This window comes from Lithobates pipiens, unplaced genomic scaffold (assembly GCF_037356315.1).
Source record: "Lithobates pipiens isolate NorthernLeopardFrog02 unplaced genomic scaffold, aLitPip1_a1.2 Scaffold_8, whole genome shotgun sequence".
Lineage (NCBI taxonomy): Eukaryota > Metazoa > Chordata > Amphibia > Anura > Ranidae > Lithobates > Lithobates pipiens.
The window spans coordinates 5820275-5838527 of NW_027507903.1; the positions used below are offsets into that span (position 1 = coordinate 5820275).

The window sequence follows — 18253 nt, forward strand, 5'->3', positions numbered from 1 at the left end:
TTCCATTATTTTGCACAGGTGATTTGATCAGGTTCACTGCCTTAGTAATCACCACAGCCTTTTCATCTGAGGGGAAATCCTGAAAACATGACCTGTTGGGGCGTCTTGAGGACTGGAGTTGAGAAACACTGCTATAGGGTCATCTGTTAGAAACAATTGACAGCGAGAAGCAGTCATGTATAGAAGAATTATTATATATATTGATGAAGTTATCATATATATAGAAGTGGCTTCTATACAGGGTCGGGACAAGGGGTGGGCGAGAGGGACGCCTGCCCTGGGCACAATGGTTTACTGTTGAGATTGGGGCTCCTTCCTTCTGTTACAAGGCTGACAGGAGTAGTGAAAGCGGCTGTGATTTTGACAAGCGAGTGACTGCTGGGTGTAGGATCCCCTAAACTTGCACAACATGAATGGGGGGGCAGTTTGGCATCCTTACCCAGGGCGCTTGATGACCTTTTTTTAACCCAATTTTTACTGACAACTGCATGCACCGCATTTTCTACGCTTCCCCATTTGCCTCAATGTATTGCATTTTTTGGGCTTTTCACTCACTTAGGCCGCGTACACACGCGCGGACTGTTTGCCCAACCTTGTTCGTCAAACAGTTTCGGCAAACAGTCCGCTCAAAATTTGCATGAGCGGACTTGCCCACACACGAGCGGACTGTTTGACGAACAAGGTTGGGCAAACAGTTCGCTCAACTTTTGAAATGAACGGACTCGCCCACGTAAGGAGGAGGCAAATCCGCCCATTTCGAGCGCGTGTACAGGTAGGCGGGGCCCGCGAAGGATACTTTGCGGGCTCCGCCGCCTGGAATGGGCTTAAAGGGGAACCCCAACGCCGAAAAAAATCGGCGTGGGGGTTCCCCCAAAGTCCACACCAGACCCTTGTCCGAGCACGCTACCCGGCCGGCCAGGAAAGGGGGGCGAGCGAGCGCGCCCCCCCTCCTGAGCCGTACCAGGCCGCGTGCCCTCAACATGGGGGGTGCCACCCCAAAGCACCTTGTCCCCATGTTGATGAGGACAAGGGCCTCTTCCCGACAACCCTGGCCGTTGGTTGTCGGGGTCTGCAGGCGGGGGGCTTATCGGAATCCGGGAGCCCCCTTTAAGAAGGGGGCCCCCGGATACCGGCCCCCCACCCTATGTGAATGAGTATGGGGTACAATGTACCCCTACCCATTCACCTGTGAAATAAAGTACAAAAAAAAACACAACACAGGGAAAAAATATTTTATTGCACAGCTCCGGGGGTCTTCCGTCTTCGGGGGTCTTCTCGCCGGACTCCTCCGCTATGTGTGTGTAGCTCTTTTACTAGCGGAGGAGTCCGGCTTTCTTCCTCCCCGCCGCCGGCCTCTTCTACCGACTTCGGGGGTCTTGTCCCCCTCTTCGGTTCTTCTGCCGGGCCACCGCGCCTGGTCCGGTGGCCCGGTCTTCTGTCGCCGTCTTCCGTTCTTCTGTCGCCGCCTTCGGTTCTTCTGCCGGGCCACCGCGCCTTCTTGTAGCTCTTTTACAGGCGGTGGCCCGGTCTTCTGTCGCCGCTGTCGTCGTCGCCGCCGCCGCCTTCCGTTCTTGTTCTTCTTCTTGTTCTTCTTCTTCTTCTCCTGGAGATGTTGACTCGACGAGCTCTCCGGCCGGAATGCCAGAGCCGCGCTGTGCGGTCACTTATATAGTGACAATGGGGCGGTGTCACATGGTATATGTCACATGGGTTGGTCACATGGTGACCCCGCCCCCTTACGATGTCATAGTCCCCATGTGACATCAACCCATGTGACCAACCCATGTGACATATACCATGTGACACCGCCCCATTGTCACTATATAAGTGGCAGCGGAGCGTGTCCCTGGCATTCCGGCCGGAGAGCTCGTCGAGTCAACATCTCCAGGAGAAGAAGAAGAAGAACAAGAAGAAGAACAAGAACGGAAGGCGGCGGCGGCGGCGGCGACGACAGCGGCGACAGAAGACCGGGCCACCGCCTGTAAAAGAGCTACAAGAAGGCGCGGTGGCCCGGCAGAAGAACCGAAGGCGGCGACAGAAGAACGGAAGACGGCGACAGAAGACCGGGCCACCGGACCAGGCGCGGTGGCCCGGCAGAAGAACCGAAGAGGGGGACAAGACCCCCGAAGTCGGTAGAAGAGGCCGGCGGCGGGGAGGAAGAAAGCCGGACTCCTCCGCTAGTAAAAGAGCTACACACACATAGCGGAGGAGTCCGGCGAGAAGACCCCCGAAGACGGAAGACCCCCGGAGCTGTGCAATAAAATATTTTTTCCCTGTGTTGTGTTTTTTTTTGTACTTTATTTCACAGGTGAATGGGTAGGGGTACATTGTACCCCATACTCATTCACATAGGGTGGGGGGCCGGTATCCGGGGGCCCCCTTCTTAAAGGGGGCTCCCGGATTCCGATAAGCCCCCCGCCCGCAGACCCCGACAACCAACGGCCAGGGTTGTCGGGAAGAGGCCCTTGTCCTCATCAACATGGGGACAAGGTGCTTTGGGGTGGGGGGGCCGCGCGGCCCCCCCTTCCCCAAGGCACCCCCCCATGTTGAGGGCACGCGGCCTGGTACGGCTCAGGAGGGGGGGCGCGCTCGCTCGCCCCCCTTTCCTGGCCGGCCGGGTAGCGTGCTCGGACAAGGGTCTGGTGTGGACTTTGGGGGAACCCCCACGCCGATTTTTTTCGGCGTTGGGGTTCCCCTTTAAGCCCATTCCAGGCGGCGGAGCCCGCGAAGTATCCTTCGCGGGCCCCGCCTACCTGTACACGCGCTCGAAATGGGCGGACTTTCCGAGCGGGAACAGTCCGCTCATTTCGAAAGTACAGCGGACAGGCCCACACACGGGCGGACTGTTCGCTCAAACACAGTTTCAGCGGACAGTTTTTCGGAATTTCCGAAAGACTTTGTCCGTCCAACTGTCCGCTGAAACTGTCCGCTGAAAGCCCACACACGGGCGGACTGTCCGCCCAAACACTGTTCAGCGGACAAGGTTGGGCGAACAGTCCGCCCGTGTGTACGCGGCCTAATCCCTACAGGTTGGGTAGACATGAAGCAAAGCATCGTGACTGCGGCATGGAAACACCCCCGTCCCCCTGTCTATTGCACACCTCCCAACATTGTGAGATGGGAATAAGGCACACCTACTAAAAAAAACGTATGTAGGCATAGGACACGCCCCCCTGACACACCCCCTTAAAGGAGAATTAACCAAAAAAAGGTTAAATCCACAAGGGCTTTTTTTTTTACCACTTTTATATTGGCTTTTAACCTCTTGCCGACCACCGCGCGATGATGTACGTCGGCACAATGGGAGGGCTGCGCAAATGGGTGTACCTGTATGTCCACTTTAAGACGTGGATTAGGGGGGGGGGCGTGCGCCCGCCGCGTACTCCGTGAGCGTGCACGTGGGTCCGGTGGACTTGATGTCCGCCGGGGGGCACGCGATCTCGACATGGAGCAGAAGAACAGGGAGATGCAGTAAACAAGGCATTTCCCTGTTCTGCCTAGCAACATGATAGAGATCTACTGCTCCCTGTCATCGGGAGCAGTCATCGCTGTCATGTTGTAGTGAGCCCATCCCCCCCCCCCCCCCCCCCACAGTTAAAATCACTCCCTAGGACACACTTAACCCCTTCATCGCCCCCTAGTGTTTAACCGCTTGCCGACCGCCTCACGCCGATATATATCGGCAGAAGGGCTCGTACAGGCAGAATCCTGTACCTGTACGTTGCCCTTTAAGAGTCGGCCAGCGGTCGCGCGCAAGCTCCATGAGTCAGGTTGCGGGTCCTGCGGACTCGATCGCCGCAGGGATACCTGCGATCGCCTCACGGGGAGGAAGAACGGAGAGATGCTAATGTAAACAAGCATCTCCCCGTTCTGCCCAGTGACACTGTCACTGATCTCTGCGCTCCCTATGACTGGAGCAGAGATCAGTGACATGTCACACGTAGCCACGCCCTCCCACAGTTAGAAACACTCCCCAGGACACACTTAACCCCTACACTGCCCCCTAGTGGTTAACCCCTTCACTGACAGTGTCATTTGCACAGGAATCAGTGCATTTTGTATAGCACCGATTGCTGTATAAATGACAATGGTCCCAAAAATGTGTCAAAAATGTCCGATGTGTCCCCCATAATGTCACAGTCACGATAAAAATTGCTGATCGCCGCCATTTAAAAAAATAAAATAAAATTATGAATAAAATGCCATAAAACTATCCCCTATTTTGTAAACGCTATAACTTTTGAGCAAACCAATCAATAATCGCTTATTGCGTTTTTTTTTTTTTTTTTTACCAAAAATATGTAGAAGAATACGATTCGGCCTAAACTGAGGGAAAAAATAAAAATAAAAAACTGCACCAAAAGAAAGCTCTATTTGTGGGGGAAAAAAGGACATCAATTTTGTTTGGGTACAACGCCGCATGACCGCACAATTGTCAGTTAAAGCAACGCAGTGCCGAATCGCAAAAAGTGCTCTGGTCAGGAAGGGGCTGAAGTGGTTAAAGCGGAGGTCCACCCTAAAGTGGACCTTCCGCTCATCGGAACCCTCCCCCCCTCCGGCGCCACAATTGGCACATTTCAGGGGGGAGGGGGGTGCAGGTACCTGTACAGTACAGGTATCTGCACCCACTTCCGGCGTAGATTCTGCAGAAGGTACGCCCCTTCCTGCAGAATCTACGCCCCTTTCCGAAAGTCCCCCGCTGCCTGCTGGGAAACACACGGATCCCAGAGACAGCGGGTCCATCCTTATTGCGCAGCGCCGCTCGCGCATGCGCAGTAGGGAACCGGGAAATGAAGCCGAAAGGCTCCACTTCCTGATTCCCATACCCAAGATGGCGGCGGCAGCACCCGAGAGACGATCAAGAGATCGGCTTCCGGTGCCGACATCGCGGGCGCTGGGCGGGTAAGTGTCACTATTTTAAATGTCAGCAGCTGCAGTATTTGTAGCTGCTGGCTTTTAAAAAAAAAAAAAACGGCGGACTCCCGCTTTAAAATGTACAAAATCAGCCATTTAGAATTTGGATGAAAGGTTTAGCGCTGGGAAACACTTTTTGTAATATATAGAAAGTGCATTTTATATACATCTATACAGATCAGACCAAAATGAGGGACAAATGAGGGGGAAAGAGGGACATTGCTCCAAATCAGGGACAGTCCCTCGAAATCAGGGACAGTTGGGAGCTATGCCATTGCAGCTTAAGGGAGACGGTTGGCAGGTGGTAAAAATGCAGCTTGGCTGTGCATTTTTACCGCCCTCTAGCCTCACATCTAAATGAAGCCTTGCCAGTAACCCCTATGACAACCAGGGATTTGCTCACTTTAAAGGAATTTCCCCTCACTTCCTGCTTTGGCTCTGGAACAGGAAGTGAAGGGACATCTCCCCAATGGGGATGTAGGTGGAAAAAACAGAGGTTGTAACCCTCCCTTACTCAAAAATGAAGAAAAAAAAAAAGTTTCCCTTTTTGGTCTACTGGAAGGTTTACCCCCCCCCCCCCCTTCTTGACCAGGCCATTTTTTGCGATTCGGCACTGCGTTACTTTAACTGGCCAACTGCGCGGTCGTGCGACGCTGTACCCAAATACAATTGATTTTCCCCACAAATAGATTTTTCATTTGGTGGTATTTGATCACCTCTGCGGGTTTTCTTTTTTGCACTATAAACAAAAAAAAGAGCGACAATTTAAAAAAAAAAAAAACAATATTTTTTGCTTACTGCTATAATACATATCCAATAATAATAATAATAATAAAAAATAAAAAAAATGCACTGTCACTGTATAAATAACACTGACAGGGAAGGAGTTAGAGCTGCGCGATTAATCATTAAGAATAGTTATCGCGATTTTTCCACAACCCCCCCCCCCCCCCCGTCGCGATCTTGACAAAGTATTTCCCGATTCTTTCTATACGGCCGACAGCCGTCAAAAGAAAAGGAAAAAAAAAAAAAAAACGGGAAGTCTGCCAAGAATCACAACATTCTTTAGCTGTGGCACTTAAAGCGGGAGTCCGCCGGGAGTTCCGCCGTTTTTTTTTTTTTTTTTTTAAAAGCCAGCAGCTACAAATACTGCAGCTGCTGACTTTTAAAATAATGACACTTACCTGTCCAGCGCGCCCGCAATGTCGGCACCCGAAGCCGATCTCTCGATCGTCTCTCGGGTCCTGCCGCCGCCATCTTGGGTATGGGAATCAGGAAGTGGAGCCTTTCGGCTTCATTTCCCGGTTCCCTACTGCGCATGCGCGAGTCGCGCTGTGCAATAAGGAAGGTCCCCGCTGTCTCTGGGATCCGTGTGTTTCCCAGCAGACAGCGGGGGACTTTCGGAAAGGGGCGTAGATTCTGCGGAAAGGGGCGTAGATTCTGCGGAAAGGGGCGTACCTTCTGCAGAATCTACGCCGGAAGTGGGTGCAGATACCTGTACTGTACAGTTACCTGCACCCCCCTCCCCCCTGAAAGGTGGCAATTGTGGCGCCGGGGGGGGGAGGGTTCCAATGAGGGGAAGGTCCACTTTAGGGTGGAGCTCCGCTTTAAGTATAAACATTGTAACAATTTGTCAATGGAATAGACTTCTGTGTGTAAATGAAGAAAGTTTAACCACTTAAACACTAAACCTTTTTCTGACATTTGTTGGTTTCACGTTAAAATCTTTTTTTTTTTTTTGTTGCTAGAAAATTACTTGGAAACCCCCAAACATTATATATATATATATATATATATATATATTTAGTAGAGACCCTAGAGAATAAAATGGTGGTTGTTGCAATATTTTATGTCACGCTGTATTTGCGCAGTGGTCGTTCAGATGCAATTTTTTGGGGAAAAAAATTACACTTAATGAATTAAAAAAACGAAAAAACGAACCAGTAAAGTTAGCCCAATATTTTTTATTATAATGCGAAAGATTTTATGCCACGAGAATTGTGGTCTTTTTTATAATACGCGAGAAAAAAAGAAAAACGTGATTCTCATTTTAGCCAGAATCGTGCCGCTCTAGAAGGTGTTAATATCAGGGGGCGATCGCAGGGTTGATTGTGTTCTCTGGGAGTGCTTTCTAACTGTGTGGGGGGAGGTGCTCTGACTGGGGGGAAGACAGAGATCTGTGTTTCTGCTTAGCAGAACCACAAAATCCCCATCTTCCCCTCTGACAGGATGGCGGTCTGCCTTGTTTACATAGGCCATAGCTTCCAACTGTTCCTGATTTCGAGGGACTGTCCCTGATTTGGAGCAATGTCCCTCTGTCCCTCTTTCCTCCTCATGTGTTCGTTACTTTGGTCTGATCTATATAGATGTATATAAAATGCACTATTTATCTTTCAAAAAGTGTTTCCCAGCGCTAAACCTTTCATCCAAATTCTAAATTGCTGCATTTGTAAATTCCAATAGCCAATATAACGGGAATACCCTGTTTCCCCTAAGATAAGACCTAGCGTGATTGTCGGTGATGGCTGCAATATAAGCCCTACCCCAGAAATAAGCCCTAGTTAAAGTCCTTGTAGGTCTTATTTTCAGGGTAGGGCTTATTTTCGGGGAAACGGGGTAGGGCTTGTTTGGGGGGGTAGGACTCATATTGCAGCCAACACTGACAATCACGCTAGGTCTTATTTTAGGGGAAACCGGGTAGTAGTGGTAAAAAAGCACTTGTGGGTTTAACGAATCAATTTCTTTTGTGCAATTTTCCTTTAAGGGGGTGTGGCAAGGGGTGTGTCCTATGCCTACATACATTTACTAATAGGTGTCCCTCTTTCCCATCTCAGAAAGTTGGGAGGTATGCATAGGCAGATCGCCGTTCTGTCTGCCTCGGCAAACGATCGGCGGGTCCCTGCGGTCATCGGGGTCCGTCGGAACCCGCTGATTGGCTCTGCGCAACCAAAATCGCGCACAGCTACGTGATTTTGCGCCGAAGGGGCCGCCCGCCTGCAGTAAATGTACGTGGGGCGGTCAGCGAATCCCCGACCAACGATTTACTCTCATGGCCGTTGCCTTTTCCTTGCAGATTAAATTCCGCTCCGTGAACCTGGTGACTATCGCTGCATTACAACGGAAATTCCAGAGTCCGTTTATATTCCGGGAGGAGGGGCCCACCCGCCAGGTGAGTCTATTTCCTGCATTCAGTCCCATTCATTTGCGTATTACAGCAGCTGAGGCTGTGTGTATTAACAGAGGGGGATCCCAAAAATAGTAACTGGATCACACTTTATTGGGGGATTTTTTATTTTAATTTTTATTTTTTTTTGTGTTGGTCTACCACATAAAATCCCAATAAAATCCATTTACGTTTTGTGGTCGTAACATGACAAAATGTGGAAAATTGGAAGGGGTATGAATACTTTTTCAAGGCACTGTATATGTTGTAGGCAAGATGCAATGTTGCATAACACAGAACTCTGCTGACACCTACTGGCCAAATGTCAGTATTGCTTTTTTTATTTTTATTTTTTTTTTGGGATTTTACGCTGAGCATTTTTTATTATACGCGGTAATATTATCCCCAAATGTAAGTTTTTTTTTTTTTTTTGTTTAATCTGCAGATTGTACTGGAAATTTCCAAGCAGGAAGAATGGGAAGTTCCTATATGGATTATCATCAGCAGTACAATAGGTGGGCTGTTGCTGTTGGCTCTCCTAGTGCTGGCCCTTTGGAAGGTAAAGTACAGTTCGTTCATATATATATATATATATATATATATATATATATATATATAATGTGTGTCTTAAAGGGTAACTCCACTTTTGTTGAAAAAATAAATAAATGACAGCATAAGAAAAATAATATAGCCTATACATTTGCTACACAAGCCGTGTTATGATTTTATTAATTTAATTTAGATTAAATTTTAATTAAATGTGAATAAAAACGGCCTCTCCTTTTCAATCTGCAGCAGCTGTCATTTCCTGTAAAATTCCATATGGCAACCTGGAGGCGCTCTGTACACAGATGGGATACAGAACGCGCCCCCCCCCCCAATGTAATTTCCTGCTTGCGTGATTGGCTCACTGGTTTTCCCAGAAGTCTGATTTTGGGCATCCCCTGCAACAGGAATTTTTAGTGAAATACTCCCCAAGGCTTAAATACTTCTAAAGGAAAGTTGCAGTGTCTGCATCCCTTATCTGATCACTGAGCGTGCATCAGGTGATTACAACGAACACCAGATCCTCCCATTCAGAATCAGCCCGCACAGGACAGGGTGATACAAACAGCTATGTACATTGATCGCCCAAGGGGAATGTTTTTTTGTTTTGTTTTTTCTCAACAAAGTTGGAGTTTCTCTTTAACCACTTTACCCCCCCCCCCCACCCCCCCGGGAGGATTTACCCCCTTCCTGACCAGAGCACTTTTTGCGATTCGGCACTGCGTCGCTTTAACTGACATTTTTACTGTGGTCAGCAGCTCCATCTAGTGGCCATTTTGCAAGATAACATTCAACCTGGAGAGAAAACTGCATGTGTATTCATTGTGCGAAAATGGATGCTAAAATGAATGGTATTAGGCTATTAGGCTGATGTTCAATATGTACTATGTTTTTTAGCTCCATCTAGTGGCCATATTGCGGGTTTTCTTTTTTGCGCTATAAACAAAAAAAAGCGACAATTTAAAAAAACAAAACAAAAAAAAACAATATTTTTTGCTTACTGCTATAATACATATCCAATAATAATAATAAAATAAAAAAAAAAATAAAAAATTGAATTTCTTCATAAATGGAGGCCAATGTGTATTCTGCTACATGTTTTTGGTAAAATAAAATCCCAATAAGTGTATATTGATTGGTTTGCGCAAAAGTTATATCGTCCACAAACTATGGGGTAGATTTATGAAAATTTTTATTTCTTTTTTACTAGTAATGGCGGTGATCAGCGATTTTTAGCGGGACTTACGACACTGCGGTGGACAAATCTGACACTAAGTGACACTTTTTGGGAACCAGTGACACCAATACAGTGGTCAGTGCTAAAAAAAAAAAATGCACCGTCACTGTATAAATAACACTGGCAGGGAAGGAGTTAGAGCTGCGCGATTAATCATTAACCACCTCGCGCCCGCCCTATAGCCGAATGACGGCAGTAGAGCAGGCGCGTTCGTCCGGGTGGTCGTCCCTGGACGTCCTGATGTTTACTTCCACGATGCGCGCCGCCGCGGGCGCGCATCGCGGAAGTTCTGTGTTTGCCGTGTCCCCCGGGGACAGGCAAACACAGATCGCTGTAAACGGCCAATCACAGCGGCCGTTTACAGCGTGATCGGCGTGTCCAATGGGAGATGATCTCATATGTAAACATATGAGATCATCTCTCAGCGCCGCTCTCCCTCCTCACACAGACAGTGTGAGAGGGGAGAGATGAACGGCTGCAGCGGCAGCCGTTCTGCCTCGAGTTAAAAAAAAAAAAAGTTGTCAGTGTCACGTGTCATCAATGCCATCTGTCATCAGTGTCACACGTCATCGGTGCCATGTATTAGTGCCATCTGTCATCAGTGCCACGTGTCTTCAATGCCACGTATTAGTGCCACGTATTAGTGCCATCTGTCATCAGTGCCACGTGTCTTCAATGCCACGTATTAGTGCCACGTGTCATCAGTGCCACGTATAAGTGCCATCTGTCATCAGTGCCACATATTAGTGCCATCTGTCATCAGTGCCACATATTAGTGCCATCTGTCATCATTGCCACGTATCAGTGCCATCTGTCATCAGTGCCACGTATAAGTGTCATCATTGCCACGTATCAGTGCCATCTGTCATCAGTGCCACGTGTCATTGTCCTGGTGCTTCAAAAGTGTAATAAATAGTCAACAAGTTAGATGTGTAATTTATGTTCCTAGAACACATGATGGCGCTACCTGCATGTTGGGCCTCTCTATGTGGCCAGGCTGTGAAAAAGTCCCACACATGTGGTATTGTAATACTCAGGAGGAGTAGCAGAATTTTTTGGGGGGTGCCATTTGTGGTATACACATGCCACGTGAGAGAAATAACCTATTACAATGACAATTTTGTGGGAAAAAAAATGAAAAATCTTAATTTTGAAAAGAATTGTGGGAAAAAAATGACAACATCAAAAAGCTCACCATGCCTCTTACTAAATACCTTGGAATGTCTACTTTCCAAAAAGGGGTCATTTGGGGGGTATTTGTACTTTCCTGACTTGTTCGGGTCACAAGAAGCGAGATAGTCCACCAGTACATCAGATGTGATCAATTTTGTATGATTCGCACCACACCTTGTAGACTCTCTAACTTTCACAAAGACCAAATAATATCCACTAATTTGGGTTATTTTTACCAAAGACATGTAGCAGTATAAATTGTGGCCAAAATTTATGAAGAAAAATTAATAATTTGCATAATTCTGTCACAGAAACAAAGAAATATGCGTTTTTGTTTCAAATTTTTCGGTCTTTTTTCATTTATAGCGCAAAAAATAAAACCCCCAGAGGTGATCAAATACCACCAAAAGAAAGCTCTATTTGTGGGAAACATTTGGGTACAGTGTTGCATGACTGAGTAATTGTCATTCAAAGTGTGAGAGCACCGAAAGCTGAAAATTGGTCTGGGCAGGAAGGGTGTTTAAGTGCCCAGTAAGCAAGTGGTTAAGAATAGTTATCGCGATTTTTTTTTTCCCCCGTCGTGATCTTGACAAAGTATTTCCCGATTCTTTCTATACGCCCGACAGCCGTCAAAAAAAAAAAAAAAAAAAAAAAAAAAAAAAACGGGAAGTCTGCCAAGAATCACAACATTCTTTAGCTGTGGAACTTAAAGCGGGACTGTACTGGGGAAAAAAATATTAAAAGCCAGCAGCTATAAATACTACAGCTGCTGACTTTTAATAAATGGACACTCACCTGTCCCGGGTTCCAGCGCTGCTGGCAGCCGAGACCGATCGATCGTCTCTCGTCTGCTGCCGCCACCATTCTAGGTGAGGGAATCAGGAAGTGAAGCGAATCGGCTTCACTTCCCGGCTCCCTACTGCGCATGTGCGAGTCACGCAGTGCAATAGGAATTGTCCGCGCTGTCTCTGGGACCCGTGTGTGTCCCAGCAGACAGCGCGGCAGGACAGGAAGAGGCATAGACACCCACGGGAGTCTATGCCTGGAAGTGGGTGTAAATACCTGTCTTTGACAGGTATCTCCACCCCCCTCCCCCCTGAAAGGTGCCAATTGTGACACCGGAGGGGGTGGAGGGTTCCGATCAGCGGAAGTTCCACTTTAGGGTGGAACTCCGCTTTAAAGCGGAGGTCCACCCTAAAGTGGACCTTCCGCTCATCGGAACCCTCCCCCCCTCCGGCGCCACAATTGGCACCTTTCAGGGGGGAGGGGGGTGCAGGTACCTGTACAGTACAGGTATCTGCACCCACTTCCGGGATAGCTCTCTGCGGAAAGGGGCGTAGATTACGCCCCTTTCCGAAAGTCCCCGCTGCCTGCTGGGAAACACACAGATCCCAGAGACAACGGGGACCGTCCTTATTGCGCAGCGCGGCTCGCGCATGCGCAGTAGGGAACCGGGAAATTAAGCCGAAAGGCTCCACTTCCTGATTCCCATACCCAAGATGGCGGCGGCAGCACCCGAGAGACGATCGGGAGATCGGCTTCGGGTGCCGACATCGCGGGCGCGCTGGACAGGTAAGTATCACTATTTTAAAAGTCAGCAGCTGCAGTATTTGTAGCTGCTGGCTTTAAAAAAAAAAAAAAAAAAAAAACGCGGAGTCCCGGCGGACTCCCGCTTTAAGTATAAACATACAACAGACAATTAGTAAAATACTGCATTATGGCCACTAGATGGAGCTGATGTTCATTTTTTACTGTGGTCAGCAGCTCCATCTAGTGGCCATTTTGCAAGATAACATTCAACCTGGAGAGAAAACTGCATGTGTATTCATTGTGCGAAAATGGATGCTAAAATGAATGGTATTAGGCTATTAGGCTGATGTTCAATATGTACTATGTTTTTTAGCTCCATCTAGTGGCCATATTGCAAGAGAACATTCAACCTGGAGCGAAAATAGCCAAATACCGTTGGTTTTAGCCATGCAGTTTCATAGGGCCCCTGTTCCAGCAGCTCGTTATAGTTGACTTTTACCCTGGTCTTCTCTAGTAATGGCTTGTCTTTACCTGGTTTACAGTTGGGATTCTTTAAACGCAGTCACCACGAGAGAGAGGAAGAAGATAAAGTTCTAGAGTGAGTCGAGGAAAGCTGGAGCGGCCAGCCGCAGCCCGCACACGTGCCTATATATTCAAACCTATAGGGGCCAGAGGGAGAAGCTGGCTGGAGATCTGATGATAGAAGACGAATGGACAGATGCCTTCTTGCACAAGACTGAGCCGGTAGCTCCGACTTCACCAGCAGACGCTACCTCGGGGAACAGGACGAACGAGCTCTCCCACTTCCACCCTCGGCCTCTATTTATTTCTATCATTATTGATCGGACGTTCGCTGAACTTTCAGCCTAAAAAGAACTGAACTTGTAAAAATGCTCTGACGGGTTCTGCTCAGGGATCGACCAACTTCATCGCCACCGATCGGTGGAGACCAATATCCATGTCCCTGAACTCCGTGTCTGAAATCATTCCTTGTGTTTTCTAGTTTTTTTTTTTTATTGGTTAAATATTAGCATGCCACTGTAACCTGGCCCGGGAAAGAGGATGACGCAACGCGTTTGGCAGGATCGGATAAAGTTGTTTCTGGATGTTTGTATTTACAGAGACACGGTGGCCTGTGCAACTTCTTGGTTTGATGTTTATGTTTTTAGGGTTTTTTTCTTTGATGGAAATTTGAGTTCATCCTTTACCCCGGATATTTATAAAGAATAAAAAAAAAAAAAAATCGGGGGAGGGGCTTTTAAAGATGAGAGAAATTTTGAAATAAGAATACAAATAGCAAATTTTACAAAGGAAGAGGCTTGTAAATATGTATCAATTTTATAGCGCCATACTCATCCATAAAGCGTTATTAAGCCCAAAAATTTAATAATATTGCAGCTTACCAATCATTAGATGTGGTGGCTGCATTTGTTTTCTTTTCTTTCGTCTTTTTTCTCCTGGTGATCTGCCCAGTAACACTCCTCATGTATTAGAGCGCCGCCCCCCCCCCCCCCCCACTCTGGATGAAGGAGCACAGAAGGCACCTTCTTGGACAGCAGTATTGTCATTCTGGGGAGAGGGGAGGGTTAAATGTACTATCAGTTTTAAATACACAAACAAACTCAAGCCAAACTCCAGCTAATACTTTATATTCAGTTACAGCACTTTTGTTCTTTTTGGGATAAAGGTTACACGTATAAAAAAAAAAAAAAAAAAAAAACGCGGATCGTTGTAAGCACCCCCGTCGGTGATAAATGGTTTGTCTCATCCATGTAAACTGATACATCTGCAGAACAGCTTTTGAAAAACAACAGACTTATTGACTGGATCACCAGATAGAAATAAAGGAAAGAAAGCCTAAAATAAGAAAACAAATTCAGCCACCACATCTAAGAATTGGTAAGCTGCAATATAATAAATGTCTGCTTTTGCGTTTATTACTGCATTGTAGCTGTAATAAGGAGAACCGCACACCATTGTTCAATCTGAAAAAAGGTCTTTACTGATGTATCATATAGAACAGCTAGATACTAACATGGTCCACATCCAGGACCGTTCCCCCCTTAACGCATTTCACCAACGTAGCTTGCTTGCAAGGCAGCAGGATACAGGGTACAGGGCAGAAACAGGATAATGGTGAGCAGTATCTGGCAGCAAGCAAAACACTGGAGAGAGAGGCACTAGTAGGGGAGGACCTAAATATCTTACCAGCAGCCAGCATCAGGTGGGAACTGATAACTGTAGAGGAGGACCTAAATACCCTCCCAGCAGCCAGCATCAGGTGGGAACTGATAACTGTAGAGGAGGACCTAAATACCCTCCCAGCAGCCAGCATCAGATAGAAACTGATTACTGGGATCTGCTGGAAGACACCCACTGGTGGACTCCGGAACTACAGCCTTCTGCTCTGGGAAGCACAGCTCCACCAGCAGGCAATCCAGGTCCTGACAGCTACACTGGCAACATTGGGTATAACGACCACTACGTGCTGCAGAGACCAGGAGTGGCTGGGATATTTGGAGTTAGTTCACTTTTTCATTTTTCATGGAAAGGTGAACTTACCCTTTGAATTACCAGAGTTTGCAGAAGTCACCGTCTCTGATTACTTTCCTACGAACTGTAACTTTCAAAGTGTAAAAAAATAAAAAATAAATAAAAAAAAAGACAAAAAATTATTTGTAAAAATTCCAAAAAATAGCTGCCATCCAATAGAATTGCGAGCACACTTTCAGCTACTTGTACACAGTTGTTCATTATCACCAGCTCCTTGCAAGCAATGCCAGATCAGAGGCAGAAATGAGGAACGGACTTTGTCTCATGTATCTTTCTACAGGTACCGTTTTGACTTCAGCTCCATAGAATGAAGGTAACCAGGCCTGATTTCCAATGACTATTATTTATCCGTTTTGGTGACACATAGAGGTGTATTTATAAATAATAAAAAAAAAAAAAACTTGCATAGCTGTTCATTCAATCGAAATAGGCATGCTTTATTATCTGCATATCAAATGTGTGAAAGAGGAAAATACCAAACGGTGGCCACTAGATGGCGCCACGTATCATGTTAAAAAAGTATGCTCATCAGCACCATCTAGTGGCCATAATGCAGTATTTTCTGTTTTCACACATTAAATCTGCAGAGAACATAGCCCAAGAACATTCACACAAAATACATTTTACATGTTGTTTCACAGGAAGACGAGCTCTGCAGCTTTACACCACATAATGTTCTACATCTGTCCCCTGTTCTTTTGTATTTTGTGCTATTTAAGATTAAATGCTATCATTAAAGTAATGCTGATAATGGTTTTATTTTCTTAAAGTAACTTTTTTTTAAATTAAAATAAAAAGATGTTCTACTTAGCTGCTCTGTGCAGCGCGTCCGATCCTCCTCATCTGAATACCCCGCCAGTGTTCTGAGCTCCTTCTCTCCTGCGTGTGCCCCAATAGGAATCTGTGTGCTATGGGGCGGGGCAGATGTGTGGGTGTGCTCCCGAGCCGGGCTGTGTGTGTCCATAGAAAGGCACAGTGGAGAGAATGCATAGGAGAGCTAGAAGCATAAAGGCACATTGCTGGGCTCAGGTAAGTGTTGCATGCGCAGTACACAGCAACACAGATTCCGAAAATAGCCGAGGATGAACCGCGCCTGCGCCGTGAGTCCAGGTTCTAGCCCCACCATCCAAGTGGGCATAGAGTAGGAATAAAAAAAGAGCCGAGTGCAGCGAGGCTGAGCCTGAAGCGTGGCGAGCGAAGCTCGCCCGCGAGGGGCCCTCTAATTTTCACAACCCTGTGTCCGCTTGGATGGTGGGGCTACCACCTCCACTCATGGCGCAGGCGCCGTTCAGCTTCAGAGATTTTCCGAAGCTTCTTCTGCCCCGTACTGCGCATGCGCAGTACGGGGTGGACACTATATGATGGCAGGACACTATCTGCCAGAACACCAGGACAAGGCCATCTAGCACCCAGGGCAAAGATGACAAACGCCACCCAGGTGGAATTCCCCCCCCCTAAAAAAAAAATGGATAAATGTATGAGCATAACGTGTCCATGAAAAATTCAAGAACTTATCTCCACACTTACCCCTTAAGCAGGAATTCCATTTTCAAGTGAAAATTCTTCCCCAAAAAAGTCCCTATTTTCCAATACAAATCCCTCCCCTGCTGAAATCTTCAACCCATCATACAATTTTGCCTCCCCCCCCCCCATCCCTTCCAGTTCAAATCCTCCCCTCCCCAAATCCTCCCACTTATAACAAATATTCTACCCTCCGAATTTCACTCTGAGCATAAATCCTCTCCACCTTCCAAATCCCCCTTCCTAGAACAAATCATCCAACCCAAACTTCCCCTCCTACATATGTACGCAAATGATCATGTACAGATGTGCGCAGGTGATCACGGACAGATGTGTGCAGTTAATCATTGAGACATGTGATTTTAGTGGGACATGTGTTTTTATTATTTGGGGACATTGTGTGGTGACGTGTTTTTACACTAGGTTGGTGATCAGTGAGTAAAAGGCTGTAAAAAACAGCTCATAGTCACTGATCGCCAGCCGGCTGCAGCGATCCGCTCTCCTCTCCTCACCGACAACTTCCGTGTGAGGAGAGGAGAGCTGATTGCCTAGCAACCAGCTCTGTGTTTACATCACATGACGGCATTGGACACGGCTGTCATGTGATCAAGGGGGGCCAATCACAGTGCCCTCCTGCCGATCGGAGATGCGCCGTGTCCGGGTGACATGAGCGCATCGGGAAGGCGTTCCTGGATGTCCACTCGGAAGGAGAGAGCACCCACCCGGACGTATATATGTACATTGGCCGGGTGGGAAGTGGTTAAAGTTAGAATTTATATCAGCGTGGGGGGGGGGGGGGGGGGGGGGGGTCCGGAAGTGGTTAAAAACTACACATTCCTAACTAAACACAATCACCACTCAGGTTACGCATGTTAGGATTGCGATAGGAGATATTGTTTCTTGGAGGACTTCATCTCTCTTTTAGTTGCCGGCCCTTGGTGCTATCGGGACATTTAAGAAGAAGTGTGGTTATTTCGATTTGTAGGCTTAACACTTCCGATTATCTATCTGGGGCATGGAGCTCAGCTCTTAGCAGAGCCAGGTAGATTTGGCGTAAGTGCCAGGGTGGGGAGAGCCCAGAGCAGTGGGACAGAGGCAGCAGGGTGGCAGACGATAGGAGACACTAGGCCCCAGGATACTACAGCTGGCTCAGACATACAGGCTCTGCTGGGCAGCACACCAGGCCGTGGTAGGGATGTGGAGGAATGACAGGGCGGGTGGAGACAGAAGGTCCGTGCTCCAGTCAGGCCTGGATCGTTTCTCCCCAGGAGGTCACAGGCCGGCAGGATGGCGGCGGCCGTGGGTGTATGGAGGCTATGGCATGCAGGCGACCACGTGCAGAACCACTCCACAATACTGGCCCAGGACGTGACAGGGGACACGGGACAGAGAGGAACTAGACATGTGCAAAAGGAAAAAATTTGTTTAGTTTCGTTTAGTTTTAATTCATTAATTTTGTTTAGTTATATTCGTTAACTTCCTTAAATTCATTTTCGGATTTCGTTTAGTTTTCTACCGAATTCGAAAAATCGGCCACATTCAAAAATATTTCAACCAAATTCGAAAATATTTCTACCGGATTCGAAATGATTTCAACATGATTCGACATTATTTCA

General features: G+C 47.3%; 1 protein-coding gene across 1 annotated transcript in view; it reads left to right on the plus strand.

Annotated features, from left to right (window-relative positions):
- LOC143964484 (integrin alpha-11-like) overlaps positions 1 to 15858 on the plus strand; it is a 211052-nt gene extending 195194 nt beyond the window's left edge. The window contains exons 27-29 of the mRNA XM_077474257.1: positions 7988 to 8083; positions 8523 to 8636; positions 13106 to 15858. Coding sequence (XP_077330383.1) covers positions 7988 to 8083; positions 8523 to 8636; positions 13106 to 13165 — 270 coding nt within the window. The 3' untranslated portion in view covers positions 13166 to 15858. The remainder of the gene's footprint in view (positions 1 to 7987; positions 8084 to 8522; positions 8637 to 13105) is intronic.
- The last annotated feature ends 2395 nt before the right edge of the window (positions 15859 to 18253 follow it).